General features: G+C 34.7%; 3 protein-coding genes across 8 annotated transcripts; 2 read left to right on the top strand and 1 right to left on the bottom strand.

Annotated features, from left to right (window-relative positions):
• Positions 1-6: 6 nt before the first annotated feature.
• Positions 7-6,286, bottom strand: LOC107905129 (uncharacterized protein slr1919). Of its 6 annotated transcripts, none has more exons than XM_041113001.1 (14): positions 5,971-6,279; positions 5,498-5,621; positions 5,112-5,371; positions 4,784-4,825; positions 4,284-4,355; positions 3,989-4,124; positions 3,678-3,835; positions 3,346-3,430; positions 2,805-3,007; positions 2,527-2,688; positions 1,844-1,993; positions 1,049-1,309; positions 621-899; positions 7-502 (listed from the first exon to the last, which is right to left on the bottom strand). In XM_041113001.1, the coding sequence occupies exons 1-14, from the start codon at positions 6,010-6,012 to the stop codon at positions 227-229; spliced, it is 2,250 nt and encodes a 749-aa protein (XP_040968935.1). In that variant the 5' UTR covers positions 6,013-6,279; the 3' UTR covers positions 7-226. The 6 variants fall into 6 exon arrangements, with proteins under 6 accessions (XP_040968935.1, XP_040968937.1, XP_040968938.1 ...); XM_041113003.1 differs by having other exon boundaries at positions 5,112-5,358; XM_041113004.1 differs by having other exon boundaries at positions 1,049-1,239; positions 1,834-1,993; positions 5,498-5,624; positions 5,971-6,277.
• Positions 6,287-9,724: 3,438 nt separating this feature from the next.
• Positions 9,725-11,207, top strand: LOC107905131 (protein ENHANCED DISEASE RESISTANCE 2-like). Its single transcript, XM_016831706.2, has one exon. The coding sequence runs from the start codon at positions 9,972-9,974 to the stop codon at positions 10,908-10,910; it is 939 nt and encodes a 312-aa protein (XP_016687195.1). The 5' UTR covers positions 9,725-9,971; the 3' UTR covers positions 10,911-11,207.
• A 5,419-nt stretch (positions 11,208-16,626) lies between these two features.
• Positions 16,627-18,457, top strand: LOC107905132 (aspartyl protease family protein At5g10770). Its single transcript, XM_016831707.2, has 2 exons — positions 16,627-16,958; positions 17,051-18,457. Exons 1-2 carry the CDS (start codon positions 16,814-16,816, stop codon positions 18,283-18,285), a joined length of 1,380 nt encoding a protein of 459 aa, XP_016687196.1. The 5' UTR covers positions 16,627-16,813; the 3' UTR covers positions 18,286-18,457.
• Positions 18,458-23,049: the final 4,592 nt, after the last annotated feature.

Raw genomic sequence — 23,049 nt, 5'->3', positions numbered from 1 at the left:
TATAAATGATTAAAGTTGAGACTTGTATTATTTATTATCTTTTATACCCATTTCTTTTCTTTACAAATTATTTACATTATCCTATCCTACAAGGAAGATAGCATGAGTTGCCAGATGGCAATGATATAGCACGCCTAATTTAATTAAAGATAAATGGGAATGGAAGGCCTCCACACTAAAAACACCAACCTACTCTCATATATAATTCATCATTCTCTCCCTATCCCTATTTACTATAATTATTTATGTAATAGGATGGGATGGAGTGTGAGGTGGTTGGGATTTTGCCACCCTGTGAATTAGTGTAGACATGCAAACCCAGAAAGTGTCTGGAAATTTGTTGCTGAGCCGCATCATTAAGGCCGATATCTGCAAAAAACCTATGGGTTTGTGGGTTCAGTGCTATGCGGATGAACATTGGGGTCCACACCTCTGGGCCCAACTTCACTGCTTCTTTCAGTGACCCAAACCCATTCATAACTCTTCTCATAATCGCATCGTCCTGCCAACATTACAACAAACCAAACACATCAATTCACCCAAATTGCATATAAATTTCTTTTATGTTAATTAAAGCTAGGCTTAAAGTGTATGGGATTAATAAAGAAGATATCACAAACCTCTGATTCTGAAGTTTTTCTTGCTTTACTTTCAGCATCTAGTCTACGACCCATAACTTCGTCCTGTAGAAATATATCTGCTGCTCTAATTATATCACGCAGGAGGAAAACCCGCACTATTTGACCCTTCTCAGATAGAATAAAAAGCAGGAGATCTTCGGTGGCAGCAACAACAGCATGCATATCGAATGACTTCCATCCCAAGGGATGCGAACCTTTTTCTTCAGACTTAGGAGGCTCCTCAGACGATTCAGATGCCTGTTCTGATATTGCTGCTATCTGACACAAGATGAACCCCAGTCATTAAAGGCATGAAGCCAAATCGTGAACTAAAACAGACAACTGTACTTATATGTTAATAGCAGATATAATTTCATTGTAAAGATGGACTACTCTGCATTTATAATAACTAAAGAGAAAACGCCTACCAAGCGCTCTAGGCCGTTCCACCTAATGGATCCATTATTACAGATGAGAAGTTCCCTTAAAATTTTTCTCATATCAGGATTTGGATCAGCCAAGAGCTTCCCAATCACAAAAGGGTATGCAGTTTCAACAACTTTGAAATCAGGATCAAGAACTTTAGCTGTCCCTTCTAGTGAACCAAGAGCTCTTACCACTAAAGCATAGTCCGGGGGAAGAGAGAAGTTAAAATCATATATAACATCATATAACTGGTTCATTATACTCTGTGATCCAAAGCAACAGAAAGAAATTACAGGCGTCAAGCTTTTACTTATGAAAATAGTAAAACAGAAACTATAATATGGATGAGACAAGTGACCAGCACAGAATAAAATGTCTAGTAGGAGCTGCCATGCAAACTTTGGAGATATAAACAGATATGTAGATCTTAACGAGATTGATAAATAAATCTCACGCTGTAACCCAATTGTTTGAATGCAGAAATGCTATTTTGGCCTCATCTTAAGGCAGTGCAAATGGATACTTGCTATAATTATGCAACACAACAAAGTAATATGTTCCAGACTTCCAGCAGCTGCTTACAATCTTTGATGCAAATATTTCCCCACAACTGTCAAGTTTCATCGTTTTACTTAAGAAAAGAAATCGAGAACCATTTTATTTATTATAATAATAACAACAACAGACAAACTTGTAGAACTACAAAATCTACAACAGTGGCATTTTTAAGTGCTTATTATAACTACTTGCCAGGAAACAGATCTGAATAACAAGGTAAGGAGACTACAAGCAAAAACCTGGAAGTCTTGAGATTGTCGTGTTCCCTTCCCAAAAGACGTCTCCAATGCATCAGCCACAGATTGTATATCAACTCCTTCAGGAATAAATCCCAAAGAAAGAAAGTCATTTGCCAATCCCAGAGAGTCACGATTAACAAAGTGCACAAGCTGAGAGAAGCAAGAACTTATCAACACAAATACAAGCTCATGGAAATAACCATCAAATCTCAGCATCAACATTCACAAAACACAAGATCAAGATGCGGAAAATAACAAACATGTTAAAAGTAGCAAAGATGTAAAGGGAGGATTACAAAATAATAAAAACATGCTAAAGAATAAAAGATGAAAAGGAAGATTATGACGTGCATGGAATAGTAACCAGGTAAAGACTACTTAGAGCCTAGGTTAATAACTACTGCTTTACTCATTCCATTAATTTTTTCAACATTGATATCAATAAAATACTACTGTAAACTTTCACATGCAAACACTAGTTGAGTCGTCTTTAATAAAATAAAAAAATAAAAAATAAAAACTGATTTCTGCTCAAGAGTTAGAGGAAAAAGATAAAATTCCAGTTTTGAAATATTATTTAGCTTCATGCAAGCTTATGCCCTAGTTGCTGTAGGAGACCAGTCATGACAACAATGATATTTAAAGTAGCAACCTGGTATAATTATCAATAGAACGGCTCTTACCACTTGAATAAGTCCTACACGATAATGGCGAGGGATATCTCCCATCATCCCAAAGTCTAAATATGCAAGGGAGCCACTGCTAGTAGCAAATAGGTTTCCTGGATGTGGATCAGCATGGAAAAACCCAACCTCAAGCAATTGTCTCAAAGAGCAGTATACTCCCTAAGAACCCATGAAAAGGCGGGTAAAGTCAGACTAAACAAAGTTAGACCATACATACGGAGCAAAACTAATGAGTATTGAATGGACAAAAGCTCAAATAAAACAATGGATTAAACCTGGTCAATCAGTTGCCTTTGGTTCAGACATGCCTTCTTCAGGGCAGTTTCATCTGTAAGCTTAATTCCATCTAACCATTCCATTGTAAGCACAGCTTTTTGAGTGAGATCCCAGTATATTTTTGGCACTTTTATTCCGCTTGCATTTTTGGTTTTGTTGGTAATCCCATCTTTAGAGTTTTGATTACAAGTTTGGCCATGAACTGTACTCATAAGGACGTTGTATGAATATAAATAACCACTGATAAATCATTAGGACAAAGTGCAGCAAAAGGTTATACTAACAGGAGTTAAAACTTCTAACATCAACAAAAATTTTTTGATACTTTAAAGTGAATTTGTGAAGTTGAACTCCACAGAATACTATAAAAGTTTAAATCAACCATACAAGCAAATGACACACAAAAGATGATTTCAGGTCATGTAGAGGTTACAAGTTAACCCCTTTAATTTTTCTACTTTCAGAGAAGCCTAAACAATTGATCATCTTAAAATTACTTAACATGAACTTTAGGGTCCACATGCAATTATATATACTTACTAATGCAGTCACTATAAAGAGAGGCAAAGCGTTCGGCATTTCTTGCCTCCAAGATGTAATCGATTTCATCGAACATGTGCCTTACCTGTTCATTTAAAAGAGACCTGAAGATGTCCATAAGAATGTACAATCTCATCAATAAAAAGATGATAGTAATAATGCAGGTACTTTGCAAAAACAATATGAAAATTAACAATGCAAGTCCAGATGCCAAGCGCATCTATTGCAAAGATCAAAACCTGATATATTATTTACAAATGCATAAATAATAACTGATGATATAATGTACACATTATTGGAATATCTGCACACTCAAAACAAGGAGGACTCACCATTTCATTTACAGCAACTAACAAATCTTTGTGGGCTTTTGCAAATCGCTTTAATTGGCCCCCAATCATGTGGAATAACAATGCGTCAAGGGTCAACAAGAGTGAAATACCAGGCCTCTGTACTTTAACAGCTACAAGTTCTCCAGAATGAAGGTGAGCTGCAAGACTTAAAGCGATGGAGCAAGTATTCAGTTTTACAATTCTCAAAAAAGTAGTCAGAAGGGTGCTATTAGAAAGATGGAATGTTTAGATAGAATGGGAAACAAAGAACAGATATATTGTTTTCTGTTTCACAGAAATGGTTGTCTGACCTTTATACACCTGTCCTATAGATGCAGCTGCAATAGGTTCCGGGCTTATATCAGCAAATATTTCTGAAACTGGAATACCAAGTTCATTTTCAATAGATTTTATTGCGACATGGGTTGGAAATGGGGGAATTTGGTCCTGGTATTAACATAAGAGCTTCAAATCAGAAAAAGAAAAAAAAGAAAAAAAAAAAAACAACAACAACCAAGGAACAAATATCACTGCTAAAGTCAATCAGAAACAAATCTTGACATGAGCCATAATTACAGGTGCAACCATGCAGAAACGGTTTTGTACCTGTAACTTAGCAAGTTCTTGGCAATAAACAGGTGGCAATATGTCTGGTCTAGTGCTCAGAGCCTGCCCAATCTATATACCCAAATAAAATTAGGCCAAAATTGTAAGTTCAACCCAGGAGGATTAAGATAAAAAAAAATAGGTAAGATTTTTACTCCAAGAATTTAAAAAAGAAAAGAAAAGAAAAAGTTTATTTGGATACAAAAGCAAACAAAAAAACAAATATGAGCAAAGCATATCTACAGTCTAACCTAACGTCTATAAGAAACCATCGAATCTTCAAACTCCTTACAAAAATTGACATCAGTATTCAGAGTTCAGATCCATAGTAGAAAATTTCATGCAATTGGATTCAATGACACAAAAAAAGCAGGATTGAACAGTTAAGTTTGCTAAATATTGTAAACTATGGTAAAGAGAAACTAGAATAAACAAAACCCAATAAGCAACTTAATAAAAAAAGTTATGGAAAATGATAAAGCAAAGATAAAGTAGCTTGCCTTAACGTAGAAAGGACCCAAGCGAATTAGAGTCTCCCGAAACTGAAATAGTGTAAAAATTGCAATAAGTTAGTAGTGACCAAAAAAAGAAGGCTTATTCATAGAAAGATGTGATAGTTTTAACAATTTCCAGGCTCAAATAACACAAAATTGCAACACTTAAAAGATGTAAACTTTTAGTATAAAGTTAGCCAGACTATGCCAAGCGTCCAGTACTTTACCATGCTCCATATAGGGTGCATTTGTTTGCATCCAAGAATAATATGAACAATTCAAATTATTCATCAAAACATGGTTAAACTTAAGAATATAATAATTATTATAATACCTTGGAAGCACGCTCTTTAATGTCTCGAAAAAAAAATCGCCAAATGGTCAACTTCAATACATGAAATGAAATGATTGCTGCTCTGTACAATGCCAAAAATGGACCAAATCGGTAGACAACAGACACACTTTTGGAGCTGTGTGTTCCAACAGTATGCCCGAATTCACTTGCCAGTGTTTCTTTCCTCAACTTTGCATACTCGGCAGAAGGCCTCTCCCCATGCACACTGACAAAACCCTTAGAAAACCTGTACAAAAAAGCTTTACAGCATAAACAGATTAGAAGCACCACATTCACGGTACCGATTTATTTATTCATTAGCACTTATTGAGTGCAATTCTGAGCATCAAAAGTAAGTCCTAAGTGGTAAATATCCATGCACTTACACATTTCGTTGCAACAAGTATGATGGGCGCCAAGTATCCGGTGTCCTTCCGATTCCAATTTCCATCTGAACTTCCAGAGAAACAGAACGACGTAACATGGTTCCAACAGGTCTATCATGGTGTACTGCTGCAAGAGGTGAAGTTTAACCAACATAAACGTAAGAATTACATTTGCATCCCACAAAGGTCGCAAAGACAAACTGCAAGAACATTACTAAATAAACGCAGTCAAAAGTCGTCCTTAGAAACAAAAATGATCCAATCAAATATTAGATTGGTGGGAAGTTCCAGAAATGCCCAACTTTCACAATCCTAAAACTCACCGGTTAAAATTACTTTTTCCCCGTAAACAAAAATACTATAACAACACTAACATCAAATGAATTTAAGCTCGGAGCAGATTGCAAATCATATTATTGTTTATATCAATATTGACCAAATAATGAGCGGATAAAATAAATGGCACCACTTACCGGTGGAGAGACGGCGTTGACGGTTGAGAGTGGCGAAGGCATTCCTCATCGGGCAAAAATCATAGAAAGAAGTACGAAAGAGATCAGGCACCCATAGTAAGCTCTAACTAGTGATCACAGTTCGTTTGTGAAAATGACTAATAAGTCACCGAAAGAAACGTGTGGTCCGGGCCGGCTTGCGAAACGGTTTTTTGCTTCCTACTGCGGGAAACATTGGCACGTAATTTGTCTTCCTCTCTCATCTCAAGTCTTACCAGTCGACACTGGATTCTCCGGTCTCTGCATATAATGGATCAGTTTTGAAGAACATCGGCCCAACTCCCATTTTAATGGATTTAGATTCTGCCGGATTAGGGATGAGGCAGTGATTGATGGCCCACGTGATACAGTTACAGTACTTTTTATTTTATATTTAGAAATCTTTTATAAGGATTTGTTAATATAATAATCATAAAAAATAAAATTTTAAATAAAATAAAAATATATAACTTTTATGTAAAAAATAAATGGATGAGTGTAATTAAATTATGAATTTATATTTAATGTAATAATAATGTATAGTTTGAATAACACATTGTTAATTTAAGCAATTATAATTATTTAATGCATATACCCAACCACAATTTTTTTTTATATAGTTTCAATTTCAAAAATTAAAAATCGAATAAAACGATTCTACTTAATTTTTGTTTAAAACTGAACCGAATTAAACCGAATACACCCTTTCTTGAGTGGATTGTTAGTACCAAATATTTTCTTTCAACTTTTAGCCTTTTCTTACATTAAAAAAAAAAAAAGAAGAAGAAGAAACTTTTAGCCTTTTCGGAGTAATTTTCAGTTTAGAAATAGTAAAAATAAAAATTTCGCAACCACTTAAAAAATGAAAATCCCAAAGCTTTAATCGGGCCCGATTAATTGAAGAAATCTAGTAGCCCACCCACCCACCCCGTCAGCTCAGTGTGTAGAAATTTGAAAACCCAGGCTCTAGGGCTTATCAGTAAGATCGTGCCTCCAAATTTTCCGGTCTCAGCAAGTGAAATGGCCAAGGAAATGGAACCTTTGCACCCTTGGTTTCTGGATTTGGTACCAATGTTGGTTGTTCTCATCATAGCTGCTCATGTCTTTGCTTTGGTAATCCCTCGCCCTTCATTCTTCTCATGTCACCGTTTTTTTTTTTTAAATTTCTAATCGGTATCGTCTTGTTTGCACTGTAGATATTTGATTTATTGTTTTACTTGTTTTGTAGGTTTACTGGATTTTCAGACTAGCTACTGACAAACAACCCGAAAGAAGAAAGACGCACTAAAAATCTTCACTATATGACATTAGGTTTGTGAAACTGCTTTTCCTTTGATGTTAAGTAAATTACCAAATTATGATTGATGGGAAATTTGCTACAACATCGTCAGCATTCATCGTATTTGGAAAAGAAAACCCCCTGTTTCCAAATCTGGAGAAACTGTGATCAGATCAAAGTAGATTGCTATTAAACTTTTCATATCAATCTAACTGCCTTTTTTGTTTCCACAGAGTCTTGATAAATTCATACATTTAACTTACATTTGCTCATTTTAGTTTAAATGTTTTAAATCCCTCCCACCCTCACCTTTATTCATTTCTAGTGTATGTTATTGTTGTGAAACGAGAAGTGCTAGAGACATTCTATCTGATATGTATATACTCCCTTGGTCCAGTGCGAGGAGGGTTGTATTGTGCTGCTTTATATGATATTTGTGATGTCATATTTGCCTGAAATGCCAATGATTGGAATTTTATACTGACATTAATGATTGACTGTCATTTAAACCTCTGTTTTTTTATTTGCAAGAACACAGGGAGTTGTGGGACAGGGAAAGATGTTGCGAATTCTTATAAACTGCTCTCAGTGGGTTATATCTACCATATATACACGGCACTTGCATTTGAAGAGGGTAAGAAGATATAAGGAATGAAGCTTTCATCATCTTAATTGGGTCCATTCCATTTATACAACCATCATATAAATCTGTGTTCATTGTCAGGTTACAGTTTGTGAACCTGTCATGTAACGGCTGCTTTACTCAACATTATATTTGTTGCATATTCCATGTTTGTGCATTGTTTGTTCCAGATGTTTTTAGATTTTGCCTTTGCGCTTTTACCCTCTTCAGTCGGATAGATTTCCTACCTTTCTTGCTTTACTGTTTTGGAATACTATCTTTTAACATCTTTTTTGTTTCCTTATTTTGATAATATGTAGATACACATACATTATCTGCCAATCTAACATTACCTCATTCAAAAAATTAATTATATTTTTAAGAAGATTATATCAGATAATAAACATCGTTCGAGAGAAGGCCTCGCCAAATATCCATCTCGACAAGGTCTACTATCTTATCTAGCGCAAACTTTAAAGCTTAACGAAATGACACGTGGCTCAACTAAACTCCCACTCACCAGGGGACAAATACGACCCCAACCAAACTCTTTGACATGATGATTGATGTGGACCTTCTCCCTCTATTCTCTCGCCTTTCACCCAAGTTACGATAAACTCTCTTTCATCCATAGTATAATAAGAAGAATAATCTAATAATACTAACCGTGAATGCATGTCATTTCCTAATTCCATATATCAAAATCAGCAAGCCTACAAAAAAGAAGTAAATAAAAATCTGTCCTAGAGATGATAGTAGACTACAAGTGTGATAACATGTAGATTAGTCGTGGCTTAAGAGTTACAGATATCTCAAGTTAAGAAAAATTAAAAATTAAAAATCCACCTTGCTGATATAAGCTGTGGGTCCATGATGCCACGTGTGGTTGTCAAAGAATAGCCCGTGAAGGTTTTTTATGGATTGGGCCAAGAAAAGGAATAGGCTAAATTTTTAGGTCTGGTTCAACTTGAGAAATAAGCCTACAATTTTGTATAAGTTTGGCCTGAATAAAATGTTAAAACTTGAGTTTAGTCTGTTTGTATTAAAAAAATTTATAGTCTATTATATAAAAATAAATTTAAAAAATATAATAAATTAAATATGTTAAAAATATTAAAATAAATGTTTATATATATACTTAAATAACATTAAAATATGTGCAACTTAGCAAATATATACTTGTAAATAGTGTCAAAATTAATAATAAAATAAAAATTATATAATATTCAAACAATAATAATAAAATAATAGCAATAAAGTAGCGAAATGATAGCAAAATAATAAAAAAATAGTGGCAAAACCATAAAAAAATTTTAATAGTTTTTTCTTTTTTAAATTCAAGCAAGGCCGGGTCGAGCTCGAGTAAAAAAACTTATCCGAAGCTCAACCCATTAAACTTTAACTTTTTTTAACCAAACCTATTTTTTAAACTTCAACTTTTGTCAACTCATTTACTTGTCTGAGCGTGTACAACTCTAGTGTTGCCTGCAATCTTATTAATTCTTCAGCTAATTTCATTAGTGTCATTGTCCTTTATGCCCCCTTTCTCTATTTTTATTACTAGAGATAATGTCACCAATGAATATTTTTAAATTCTGATTTTTAAGGTTTAATAATTGTTTTTTTATATTATTTAATGCAACTAAATATTAACGTATGATAAGTAATGACCAATTATTTTAATTTTAGGAATAAAAATAATACTTTTTGAAAATAAAAAAAAAATTTCTCGTATTTGTGGATCGTATCGGGTTAAGGTGCACAATGACGAGAGTTAGTAGTGCATTAAACCTATTCGATTACAGTATAAATAAGAAACCAAACTCAATTAGAATTGAAGGATTATAAATTTGCATATCGGATCAGGGATCTGATAGGTTATAGCCATCGGTGCCCTTCCCCGTGGTAAATAAAGTGGCTGTGCCGTAGTTTCGGGGGGAAATCCAGGGGCACTTTCTTCCAAACCTGTTGATCACAACAGCCACTCCCACTCCCATCGCCTCCCCTCACTCTACAGATCGCCACCTTTCAATCTCTGCCTCATTCAAAGGCCAGGTGAAAGAACGACGAGAAGAAAATATCATGTGCCAGACTGAGCAAAAAGACCGGGGATCCGCCAAGGAATTCGCCGATAAATACTCTATAACCTGTTCAACGGCTGACGCTACATCGATTCCCGATTGGATGGTTGATTCAATCAACGGTGGAGCCCTGCAACAAGTTGACCTTAATAACGGAACCAACGGTTGGTCTTCTCCCCCGGGTGATCTCTTCTATCTCCGTTCTCAAAGCTACCTGACCAAACGTCAAAAATGCCCCGCCGGCGATTATTTACTCTCTCCCATTGGTATGGACTGGCTCAAGTCCGATTCCAAGCTCGATAACGTACTCGCCCGTCCTGATAATCGTGTTTCTAACGCCCTCCGAAAAGCTCAATCCGATGGCCAATCTATGAAAAGCTTTATTTTCGCCGTCAATATCCAGGTCCCCAGTAAAGATCTGTATAGTGCTGTTTTTTATTTTGCCACAGAGGATCCTATCCCTCCCGGTTCGTTACTTTACCGGTTCGTCAATGGCGATGATGCCTTCCGGAACCACCGGTTGAAGATGGTTAACCGGATTGTTGAAGGACCGTGGATCGTCAAAAAAGCGGTGGGCAACTATGCGGCGTGCTTGATAGGTAAAGCTTTGACGTGTAATTATTATAGAGGAGATAATTACTTGGAGATTGACGTTGACGTTGCTAGCTCGGCGGTTGCCAACGCGATTTTACACCTCGCATTGGGATGCGCGACGAGCGTAGTAATCGATATGGGATTTGTAGTGGAAGGACAGACCGAGGATGAGTTGCCGGAAAAATTAATCGGTGCGGTTAGAGTTAGTAAGATGGAGATGTCGTCTGCGACCGTAGTTGATGCACTTACGCCATCGGTTCAAACAGCGGCTGGGCGTGGAATAGGAGTTTGTAAGGTAAATGACCATAAATCTGATGATGGCGAAAGCGATGATAATGACAAATGATGAGGCGGAGGTTAACGCACTTACGCCATCGATTCAGAGAGAGACTGGACTTTCAAGGTTAAACACCATAAAAGCCAGCGGTGGCGATGCTAATGACAAATGATGCGACGGGGGTTAATCTCAAAACCATTTTTTATCTTTTAATTTTAATTCATTCTTTTCTTTTTCCACGTTACGATAATTCGGGTCCCTTTTTGGAGGAGTTTTGTAGATAATAAGATCAATAGCAAATGGGTTCCCATTTTTTGTAATGAGAAAAGAAACTGCAAATGCATGGATGGACTTAAATGTTTAACACATTTGTTTCTTGTTCTTAATATTTTGCATCTCTTCACCAAAAAACTAATTGCATTGTTATTGTATTGTCTGTGTGCATTCTTTGAGGAAGAAGAAGATAGACTCCTCTATATATCCACCAGACGTGTGTCCCTTATGCGCTATCTTCATCACCGGCTCTCTTCACATGAACATTAAGTTGCATCTTCAATGAAGTTCCCAATCTTTTATTTAGTCTTATACCTCTGCAACTTCAATCAGATCTCTCTACTATGCTTCATACTATCTGACACGTGGACTATGATGCGCTTGGCCAGGTGATCCTTCGTTGGGTGCTGTGTGGTTTCGTTCCAGGCATGGGCCTAAAGGCCTTAGGTTCGTTTTTTGGGCCTGACCGGTTGCCTGCTCATTCTGAGTCATTCGGTTTTCTTTAGCAGTATGATAAGTTCGACTCTTTAAGTCTTAACCAAGATCCTAATAATCTTCACTACATAAAATAGTACTAGACATTCTAATACTATTTTTATTTGAATTCAAAAATCCGATTTAATTAAGTTGAATTTAATTTAATTTAATAATAAAAATTAATAATTTAAATTGTTTACAATCTGAATTTAGAATGATTTAAAATAATTATCATTTGAGCTTCAAATTCAAATGTTTTAAACTCAAAACTATTTGAACCAAAAATGATAAAGATTGAATGATTCAAAGCCATAATAATTCGATTAGAAATATTCAAACCTTAAACCCAGTTGTCTCCAACCATTAATTACTCGAACAAAATAATTAAAATTATTTTAAAATTTAAATTGACTGATTCAAATTGATTTGATCCAAAATTAACTTGTATTTTACTTTATATATTTCATGAAATATATTACTTAATGAGTGATCAACATTTTTATTTATTGAAGAGAACAAAAAAGACTTTTTATCTTAGCTCTTTTTTTTTCTTTTTTATGTATTCGTTGCATAAAATACAATGTGTCACGAATCAAGTATAACTTCAAATTTCAAATGAACAAAATATGTTTTCTATATCGTTGTTTATTTCCCTTTAACAAATGAACAATCGAATCTTCTCCATATTTTTTAAATTCATTATCAAGTCTTAACGTCTAAGTTACTCAACTTAATATTTAAATATATTATAAATCCTCATTCTTTCACCATCAGACTGAATTTGCTAGGAAAGATTAAATCAATACTTAATAGTAGTTTGCTTCAATGTTTGGATTGGAGAAATTAAATCCGAAGATGATAGGGGAAGGTGTGGTCCATAAACGAGAGAATGTCTAGTGTTGAAGTTGAACTAGACGTGGTTCAAGGGCCAAAATAATAAAGACAGTGAGATTAACGTACAAAATCGATTAGACTCAAAAACCTGCCCGTAATTTATATGGCACAAAGATGAGAGGAGACTTGTGCTTCTTCTCACACCAAAACTGGGGTTTTAGGGTCCCTAGGACTTCGACATATTCATTGACCAAATAGACCATTCAATTTGAGGGTGTCCTGAAAATTAAGATTTCATTTCATCTCTCATTTGGTATATATTTATTCAAGTTAAAATTAATATACATAAGTAAGTGGGAGTGCAATTTGGTTTTCTCTTTTAATAAGCCATTTGGTCATGGACACGCCCCTCCATTCCACTGTTCAGGTAAGGACCTCACTCTCGCTTTGAGGATTAAGATTATGTGTTAACATAACATTATATAATACTTTCCATTTTTCAGGTCCTACAAAAAGGTTTCGAGTGTTCCATAAATTTCGGTTAAAATTAAATTAAACGATTGAATTGATCTAATTTAATTAATTGGTTGGTTAAACGATGTAATTTGGTCAGAGATCAGTTAATGATTTTTTGACAGTTTAATTATTGGTTAATTTAGTTTGAAATTGAGTAATTAATTGAACTTAATTATGTAATGTTTTTAATTATATATTGTTTCAAGACTTAAAATTTCGGCTAATTCGATTAATTCCGTTAACTTTCGAGACAAATGAACATTATTAATGTATTTTTTTATATGTTTTATACTTGTTTTAACAAAAAAAAATAAAACATATAAATTTTGGTTAATTTGATTAATCGATTGAATTAATCAAAATATTTCAGTTTGGTTAATTTTTTTTTCGGTTCAGTTAACGGTTAAAGGATTATACATTTTGATTAATTCGGTTAATACTAGTTCGATTCAGTTAACTGTTTGAACATCCCTACTAGACTCTCGTCTAAGATGAACATAGGTTAAGGCTAGGTCACATTATAGGCATATATCATGGACTGCGAATCAATACTTGTGACAAATGCGTACAAAATGTTTTATGGAGGTCAATTGATTAAATGAGGCTCATTTAATTAACTTGAATTGGCCTGATTTGTGAAACTTATAAAGAAGACCATCTACTTGAAGCATGGTGGTCCAGTGAAGCACTTAAATTAAAACTAAAGTTACCACAGTAAATATTGTGAATCATAAGGGATAAAGATTGTATAGAGTTTTTTAGGACTCTAATATTGTAAATAAACACTAATATCAATAATTCAATTTGTATTGTTGCATGCATTGTTTTCTTGTGGCTTTTCAGTTATTTTGTTGCTTTCACTTTTGAGTTTACTTTTGTTTTATTTCAGTGCCTTAAAAAATTTCGTTTATTAATTTTCGGCACCTTAAAAGTTTTTTACAGTCTACCAGATAAATAAATTGTGTGATAGCATTTTGATTTTTATCATTGTTTATAATCATCAATCCTTGAATTTATTATGGTTTTATATTTATCTTTTATTCTTACGCCTATTGAATTCACGTTTAGACTGATCGTACTGAAAACTGGTGGTCTAATCAGTTTTACTATAAATTCGATTTTGAAAACATTACTTGATAGAATATATGTGTTAGGATTCAATATGGTTTTTTTTCTCGAAGTTATTGAATTTGTTAGGATGATTATATTCTTACTTGAATCCAAAAAAATGATTTAATTTATTCACATTCAAAATTAACTTAACTCAATTTAATTATGAAAAAGTCAACAAATTTAGTTCTTTATATCCAAAACAATTTAAAGTCAAAATGATCTAAAATTATAATTACTTGAACATCAAATCTAAATATTTCAAATTTAAAATGATCTGAACTTAAAATGTAATACCTCATACCCGACCTGGTCACCGAGTCAAGGCATCAGGATGTCACATTCATTGCCGAAGCAATTATTGAAAATTTCAGATCAATGTATCATATTATTTAATTAATATAGATCATTAACTCATTTCAATAATAATTGAATTTACGATTTACTCCTTCCTTAATGCATCATGTCATGCTTCTTGATTTAAATCTTTTTTGATATATTATAACTTAAATTTTCTTTGATCTTATACCTTATTTCGGTAAGATTTTATCACATATTATTTACAACCAAAGAGTTTTTAAAGATATTACATAAAATAATTTCAACTCAAAAGTATTCAAATTTGAAATTGGTTTTGCTCAGAATGATCCTACACTACAATGGCCCAATTTGAAATACTCAAACTTTAAACTCAAATATCTCAAATTGATAATCATCTTAATTTAAAATAATCTAAATGATATTTTTTTTTCAAAACTTAAATTCACTTTAAATGATCTAAAGTTAAAATGATAGATATTTTAAAATTTTTGATTTATGTATTTTATGAAAAATGTTTTACTTAAACAGAAGGTGAACATTTTTATATCTTTAAAATTTATTTTCTCTTCTTATTGTATAAAATACATAATTTATCATCAATGTGAATTTAAAATTCTATTTTATTAAAAAAATTGTATAACTTCATTTTTTAAATGAATAAAATATGCTTTCTTTTTCTTTAAATCAGAACTTAACAGTGTTTGGGTTAATCAATTGAAGCGCAACTTGTAATGCAAGATATGATGAATAAACAAGAGAATGTTGAAATGGACGAATCAAGAGACAAAATCGATTTGGAATTATTATTACTATTATTGTCCAAAACTATAATTTATAATATATAGAAAAAATTTGAAATCAACGAAATCATTTTCTTTCATCATATTATTAAATATAATATATATTTGTAATGTTTTTTTTTATAATAAAAATATTTAATTTTTATTTGAATAGAATTCTAAATATAATAAAAAAAATATTAAAATTATATTATTAATTAAAATTTAAATTTAGCTCTATAAATAGCATCTAATAATTAGTCATGCTCAATCAAGTTGAGTATAAAAAAATTATTAGTAAAAATAACAAAGATTGTTACCATTAACAAGTTAAAATCATCTATAAAAAAAAATAGAGCATTAAAGTAGTGTTCGTGTCTTTTTTGAATAATAATGGCACAATAAAAAGATAAAAAAATATTTTGATTGATGGTAAGATAATATTATAGCATACCTATTTTTTATTATATCTTTTTTATTAATTTTATTGTTTTATTTTAATTTTATATAATTTTCTATTTTTTTAATATTCTGAGGAGATCTTGCTGAGAAAGACGGGTAATTTTTTAAGGAATAATTTTGATGAAAAATCTATTATTATATTGTCTAATGTAAAAGTTTGACTTTATAATAGAATGTTTTTAATTACATATATTTTTCTTATGATTATGATTTTATGATTTTAATTAAAAATCTAATTATACATTCATTGATATTTAATATATGAAAAATATATGATTTTATGATTTTATTACAATAGTATGTTTTTAATCATAAAATTGATTTGTTTTGATATTTTATATAATTAATTATTAAAAACATGCCGAAGAGTTAATTTTGTGCTCCATTAAAACAAAACTAATCAAATTTTTTTAAAATTATTTCGGTTCAATTAATATAAACGTAATTTGTCGGTCAATATTATTAAGATTAAAAATTAATTCGATTAATGAAAAGTCGATTCCTTCGATTCAACACTTCGTCGTCGTTGAAGGGGCAAAATCAAAAGACAATGAGAACGATTTTGGTATATTAATAGTATTGAAGTGGGGCAAGGTTAACGTAGAAAAATAAAGGTTAAAATTTGTTATAAGTCCCTATATTTTTTGAATATTTAGAATTTAATCTTTATATTTTTGTTTCATGAAATTTAAGTTTAACGATTAACACTTATAAAATTTCTTATTGAATTAAAGTTAATTACAATGTCTTTTTTTAATTATATGACTGCTTAAGTAATTTTTTATCTCGAAATGCCACAACAAATTTAACAAAAAAATTATTAACAATAATAGTTGAAATTGAATTTTTAATTTAAAAAATAAAAGAAATAAATTTCTGAAAATAAAAATACAGAGGGTAAATTCTAAAATTTTTAAAAAATAATTTGAACCAAAACAAAATAGAGAGTGGTAAGGAGCCCGTAATTTCCGCAGAGCAAAAGACGAAAAGGGGAGACTTGTAAAGAGAGTGCTTCTCTTCACACGCCAAGACTTGTCAGAATAAACAACAAAAGCAAATGAAGAAGGTTCAGCTTTTACATCTATTGACCTTGCAAACAATTCCATAGTGTCCCACGATTTCATTTCATCTCTCATTCTATATATACCTGTTAAAATTGGAATAAGATAGCGAGCAAGTGGAAGTGCAATCATAAGAAATATGACTGGTTCCTCAGCGTTGATGGCCATTGGCCATATTTTAATGTGCTACACCCTGTTTTTCTCTTTCCATGCGAATAAGGCATTAGGTTATGGTGCTACTGTGGTGGAAAGTAACAAGTCCCACGCCCCTCCCTCCTGTACAGGTAATTACCTAACTCTCGCCTTTTATTAGTCAGCTTTGAGGATTAACATTATTGTATTAACACAACAGTATAAAACAAATCCCAATGTTCAGGTACTACAACAGGTTTGCGGGTAGTCCATAAATACGGACCCTGCTCCCCATCTGGCCTAAAGAAAACATCCGCCGTGGTAAACCAGATTCTGGCCCAAGATAAACTCAGGGTTCGGGCTATGAATTCCAGGTTACACAACAGGCGTACAATTGGTTTGGAAGGGGAAGGGACGACAGGCACTTATCTTCAAAACGACTTACCAGGTGCCGGTAATTTTTTGGTGAGCGTTGGTTTTGGCACGCCTCTAAAAGATTTTAATTTGGCTTTGGACACGGGGAGTTACGTAACCTGGGTACAGTGCGAACCTTGCACGGAGTCTCCCTGTCCACAACAGCAGAACGCGTCGCTGTATTATCCTTCTTTTTCCTCAACTTCCTCTAACGCCCCATGTTCGCCAGAGTGTAATTACACGCAACCGTACTTGGACAAATCCGAGTCCGGCGGAACTTTTGTCCTTGATACGGTTTCCATAGGGCAGGATTACCAGATTCCTGAATTTATTTTCCTATGCGCGGTACCGGATAAGCAAATCGGGGATTTTGGTGAAGCAAATGGGATACTAGGCCTAGGTCTGGCCAGCTCTGACGATGACTTTGCTACCTATTCCCTTGCAACCCAAACTGCAAATTTGTTTGGAAGAGTATTTTGTCATTGTCTTCCCTCGTCAAGTAACTCAGGATATGTTTATTTTGGTGAGAAAGCTCGTGAACAATGTCCGTTTTCTGGTACTTACACACGGCTTCTAAGAAAACCATTTTCTGGTTCCTATTATTTCGTAAATCTTATTGCCATAACACTAGGCCAGAAAAAAGTGGAAGTGCCTTCGGGTATATTATCATCATCCCCAGGAACCATTATAGATTCAGGAACTGTCATTACTCATCTTCCTTCCTCAGTCTATTTGGAGCTGAGCCAGGAATTCGATAGATTGATGTCGGAGTTCCCTCCTGCTAATCCTTCTGATGATGGAGTACTGAAAGCGTGCTACAACCTGGTGGATCATGACAATCCGGCAATACCCGAGATGGTTCTACATTTTGAAAACTTGGATGTATATTTGGACCAAACAGCAGTTACCTGGAAAGGCAATGGCATGTCTCAAGTTTGCTTCGCGTTTGCTGCAAAAGAGGATGAGGGGGACCTCACAATCATTGGTAATCATCAACAGCAGAAGCTCAACATACTCTTTAACATCCCAGATCAGAGGTTGGAAATTGGACCTGGTAAGTGCTAACTTTTCATGCTGCAGGAATCTCAGCTGATGAGATGACAATATAAGACCCAAGTTCCTGCTCCTTCACTTCTTTCCATGTCAGTGTGTTTAATTGTAAACTATTAAATCCTGTTCCTTCACGTCGTTTTAATCAATCTTAAGATTACAATTGCAGAATTGCAAATGGAATCAATCTTTGTCCTTTTAATCAGTCTTTATATTACAGTCTAGCAGATAAATAAACTGTGTGATAGTATCTTGATTTTTAACATTGTTTTAGAATTATCAATCCTTGAATTTATTATGGTTTTAGTGATCTCGAACATGAATCATTTTAAGTTGAGTTTTCAATAATTAACTTTGAACCCACAAAAAAATCCAATGAATTACTTCTTAGAGTTTGTCAGTTGGATATATCGTCTACCATATACAACTCTATATGCTAATACAAATCTCAACCCTTACCACACTCCCTGTATCAAATTCAACACATCTCAATTCATTTTGTTACTTGTTTATACAAATTATTGGAACCCACCCATTGTTTGAAAAGTCAAAAAGGGTGGGCACCGAAAGTAGAAAGTAAAATTGGTTGGCAAGTTGGGTTAAAAGTTGGCATGGGATAATTGCAATTTTGGTCCCTAATTGTATAGGGACATTGCAAGTTGATCCTTGAACCTCAACTATAAATAGGCCTAACCATTTCTTACTTTCTTCATCCCACACTTGCCATCCTCTACTTAAGGCAATTGTTCTCTCTCCCTATTTGTAAACTTTCACTTGTATTTTTGGAGTGAAATATATTTGGTAGTGCCCGAGGACGTAGGCAAAATTTGCTGAACCTCGTTAAAATTCTAGTGTTCTTTATTTTTGTTCTGCATATTTTGCAAGTGTCATTGTAGTGATTTATTGTGCTATTAAATTACGATAGAGGGATATTCTGGCTAGGAAAGATCTGGTATGTAAGCGATCCTCGTGATCCACCTCTCTTTCCTGGGAATTGAACTTAGTGTGATTTTTCAGTACAATAATTTTACTCTTTCACACGCTTCCGCGCAACAATTGGTACCAGAGCCAGGTTCGTACTTGGGGAATACGACCGTTTACGGTACTATTCACGTATACGGTACTATTCACGTATACGGTACTATTCACGTATACGGCACTATTCACGTATACGGTACTGTTCACGTATACAGTAGTTGGGATTGAGGAGAAAAATGGCAGCAGCATCGTCATCAGCAAGGACTACTGTGACAAATGCAAAATTTGAAGTAGAGAAATTTGACGGTACCAATAATTTTGGTATGTGGCAGTGTGAGATCCTGGATGTCTTATGTCAGCAAGAGCTGGATATAGCCCTTGAAGAAAAACCTGACAAGATGGATGACAAGGAGTGGGCCAAGATCAATAGACAGGCGTGTGGTACAATCCGCCTATGTTTGGCCAAAGAGCAGAAGTACTCCGTCATGAGGGAGACATCAGCGAAGAAGCTGTGGGATACATTAGAAGAAAAGTTTCTAACGAAAAGTCTTGAAAATAGGCTTTATATGAAAAAGAAACTTTTTCGGTTCACGTATGCACCCGGTATGTCGATGAATGACCATGTGAACTCATTCAATAAAATTTTAGCAGACTTGCTAAATTTGGATGAGAAATTTGAAGATGAAGACAAGGCATTATTGTTGTTGAATTCCCTTCCTGATGAATATGATCATCTTACCACCACATTGCTTCATGGGAAAGATTCAATCACATTTGATGCAGTCTGTAGTGCGTTGTATAGATCTGAGACTCGAAAGAAAGATAAAAGAGATCACAGAGATACAACTGCAGAAGTCTTAACAGTAAGAGGTCGTTCCCTTCCTGATGAATGTGCCTTTTGTCGTGAGAAAGGGCATTGGAAAAAGAATTGTCCTAAGTTACAAAAGGGCAAGTCTATTTCTAATGCATGTGTAGCGGAGCATGATGAGGAGTCAGACTTTAGCTTGGTTGGCATGGCAATGGCATGTCAAACGGATGAGTGGATATTGGATTCGGGATGTACTTACCATATGTGTCCTAATAAGGACTGGTTTTCTAGTCTTGAAGAACTAGAAGGTGGAGTTGTTTTTATGGGCAATGATAGTGCCTGTAAGACAATGGGTGTAGGTACAATCAAATTGAAGAACCATGACGGCTCAATCCAAGTTCTGACAGATGTTCGCTATGTACCCAGCTTGAAGAAAAATCTCATCTCATTAGGGGCCCTAGAATCTAAAGGGCTCACAATCACTTTGAGAGATGGATTACTAAAGGTAGTAGCTGGGGTATTGACGGTGATGAAAGGCACTAGAAGAAATAACTTGTACTATTTAAATGGAAGTACAGTTATTGGATCAACATCAACAGCTTCTGCGAAAGATGCAGATTCAGAGGCTACCAGGTTATGGCATAGGCGATTGGGACATGCTGGTGAAAAAGCTTTGCAGTCTTTGGCGAAGCAAGGCTTGTTGAAAGGTGCAAATTCTTGCAAATTGGAATTCTGTGAACATTGTGTTCTGGGCAAGCAGACGAGGGTAAAATTTGGTTCAGCAATTCACAATTCGAAAGGAATTCTGGACTATGTTCACAGTGATGTGTGGGGACCTACCAAAGTGGCTTCTTTGGGAGGTATGCACTATTTTGTCACTTTTCTTACTGATTATTCAAGAAAAGTATGGGTGTATCTAATGAAAAGAAAAAGTGAAGTTTTGGATGCATTTCTGAAGTGGAAGAAGATGGTGGAGACTCAGACAGGTCGAAAGGTCAAACGACTTCGATCAGATAATGGTACTGAGTACAAAAATGATCCATTTCTACAAGTATGTCAAGATGAGGGCATTGTGCGACACTTCACTGTTCGAGATACACCACAGCAGAATGGGGTGGCAGAACGCATGAATCGGACTATACTGGAGAAAGTTCGATGTATGTTGTCCAATGCTGGATTGGGCAAGGAATTTTGGGCTGAGGCAGTTACATATGCGTGCCATCTAATTAACCGATTGCCATCAGCTGCAATAAATGGAAAAACTCCTATGGAGATGTGGACTGGTAAACCTGCTACTGATTATGATTCTTTACATGTTTTTGGTTCCACTGCATATTATCATGTAAAAGAATCTAAGTTAGACCCAAGAGCAAAGAAAGCATTATTCATGGGTATAACTGGTGGTGTAAAAGGATACCGTCTCTGGTGTCCTGATACAAGGAAGATTGTTTTCAGTAGAGATGTAACTTTTGATGAATCAACCATGATGAAGAACGAGGATTCACAAAAGGATGACAAAACCAGTAGTACTTTGCAGCAGGTGGAGTTTGAAAAGGTTAATGATGATCCAGCTAATATTGAAAGAACAAATGATGAAGAAGTTTCGACCCAAGAACTTCTACAGCAACAAGATTCAATTGCATATAGGAGGCCAAGAAGAGAGATTCGTAAGCCTGCTCGCTTTGATGATATGGTGGCCTATGCACTTCCAATTGCAGATGATGATGTTCCTTCCACTTACACAGAAGCAATAAGTAACTCTGATGGTGTAAAGTGGAAGCAAGCTATGAATGAAGAAATGCAGTCTCTTCATAAAAATAGGACTTGGGAGTTGGTGAGACTGCCCAGGGGAAAGAAGGCAATTGGATGCAAATGGGTATATGCAAAGAAGGAAGGATTTCCTGGTAAAAATGAAATTCGATACAAGGCTAGATTGGTAGCAAAGGGTTACGCTCAGAAAGAAGGAATAGACTACAATGAAGTGTTTTCTCCAGTTGTGAAGCATTCGTCTATTCGAATTTTGCTAGCCTTGGTTGCGCAATACGATCTTGAACTAGTTCAGCTTGATGTGAAGACAGCATTTTTACACGGTGATTTGGAAGAGGAAATCTATATGACTCAGCCTGATGGATTCAATGTTGCTGATAAAGAAAATTGGGTTTGCAAACTGACAAAGTCGCTTTATGGATTGAAACAATCTCCGAGGCAGTGGTACAAGCGATTTGATCAGTTCATGAAAGGGCAAAGGTACACAAGAAGTAAATTTGATCATTGCGTATATTTTCAGAAGCTACAAGAAGGAACTTTCATATACTTGCTCTTATATGTTGATGATATGCTGATAGCATCTAAGAGCAAAGTTGAGATTGAGAGATTGAAGACTCAACTCAATCTCGAGTTTGAGATGAAAGATCTAGGTGAAGCTAAGAAGATTCTTGGCATGGAAATATGTAGAGATAGAGCTCATGGCAGAGTTAGCTTGTCTCAGAAGCAGTATTTGAAGAAAGTACTACAGCAGTTTGGCATGAACGAGCAGACCAAACCTGTAAGTACCCCGTTGGCTTCTCATTTCAAGCTTTCTGCACAACTATCTCCTTCGACGAATACGGAACGAGAATACATGTTGCAAGTTCCGTATTCTAATGCAGTGGGTAGCTTGATGTATGCAATGGTGTGTACAAGACCCGACATTTCACAGGCAGTTAGTATAGTGAGCAGGTATATGCATAATCCTGGAAAAGGACATTGGCAAGCTGTGAAATGGATTCTACGGTATATTCAGAAGACCGTGGATGTTGGATTACTGTTCAAGCAGGATAATACACTTGGTAAAGGTGTTATTGGGTACGTTGATTCTGACTATGCCGGTGATTTGGACAAGCGAAGATCAACCACCGGTTATGTGTTTACACTTGCTGGAGGACCAATAAGTTGGAAGTCTACACTACAGTCTACAGTTGCATTGTCAACCACAGAAGCCGAGTACATGGCTG

This window comes from Gossypium hirsutum, chromosome A05, assembly GCF_007990345.1.
Source record: "Gossypium hirsutum isolate 1008001.06 chromosome A05, Gossypium_hirsutum_v2.1, whole genome shotgun sequence".
Taxonomy (NCBI): domain Eukaryota; kingdom Viridiplantae; phylum Streptophyta; class Magnoliopsida; order Malvales; family Malvaceae; genus Gossypium; species Gossypium hirsutum.
The sequence above is the reverse complement of the archived record's forward strand: the minus strand, read 5'-3'. Positions and strand labels throughout refer to the sequence as shown.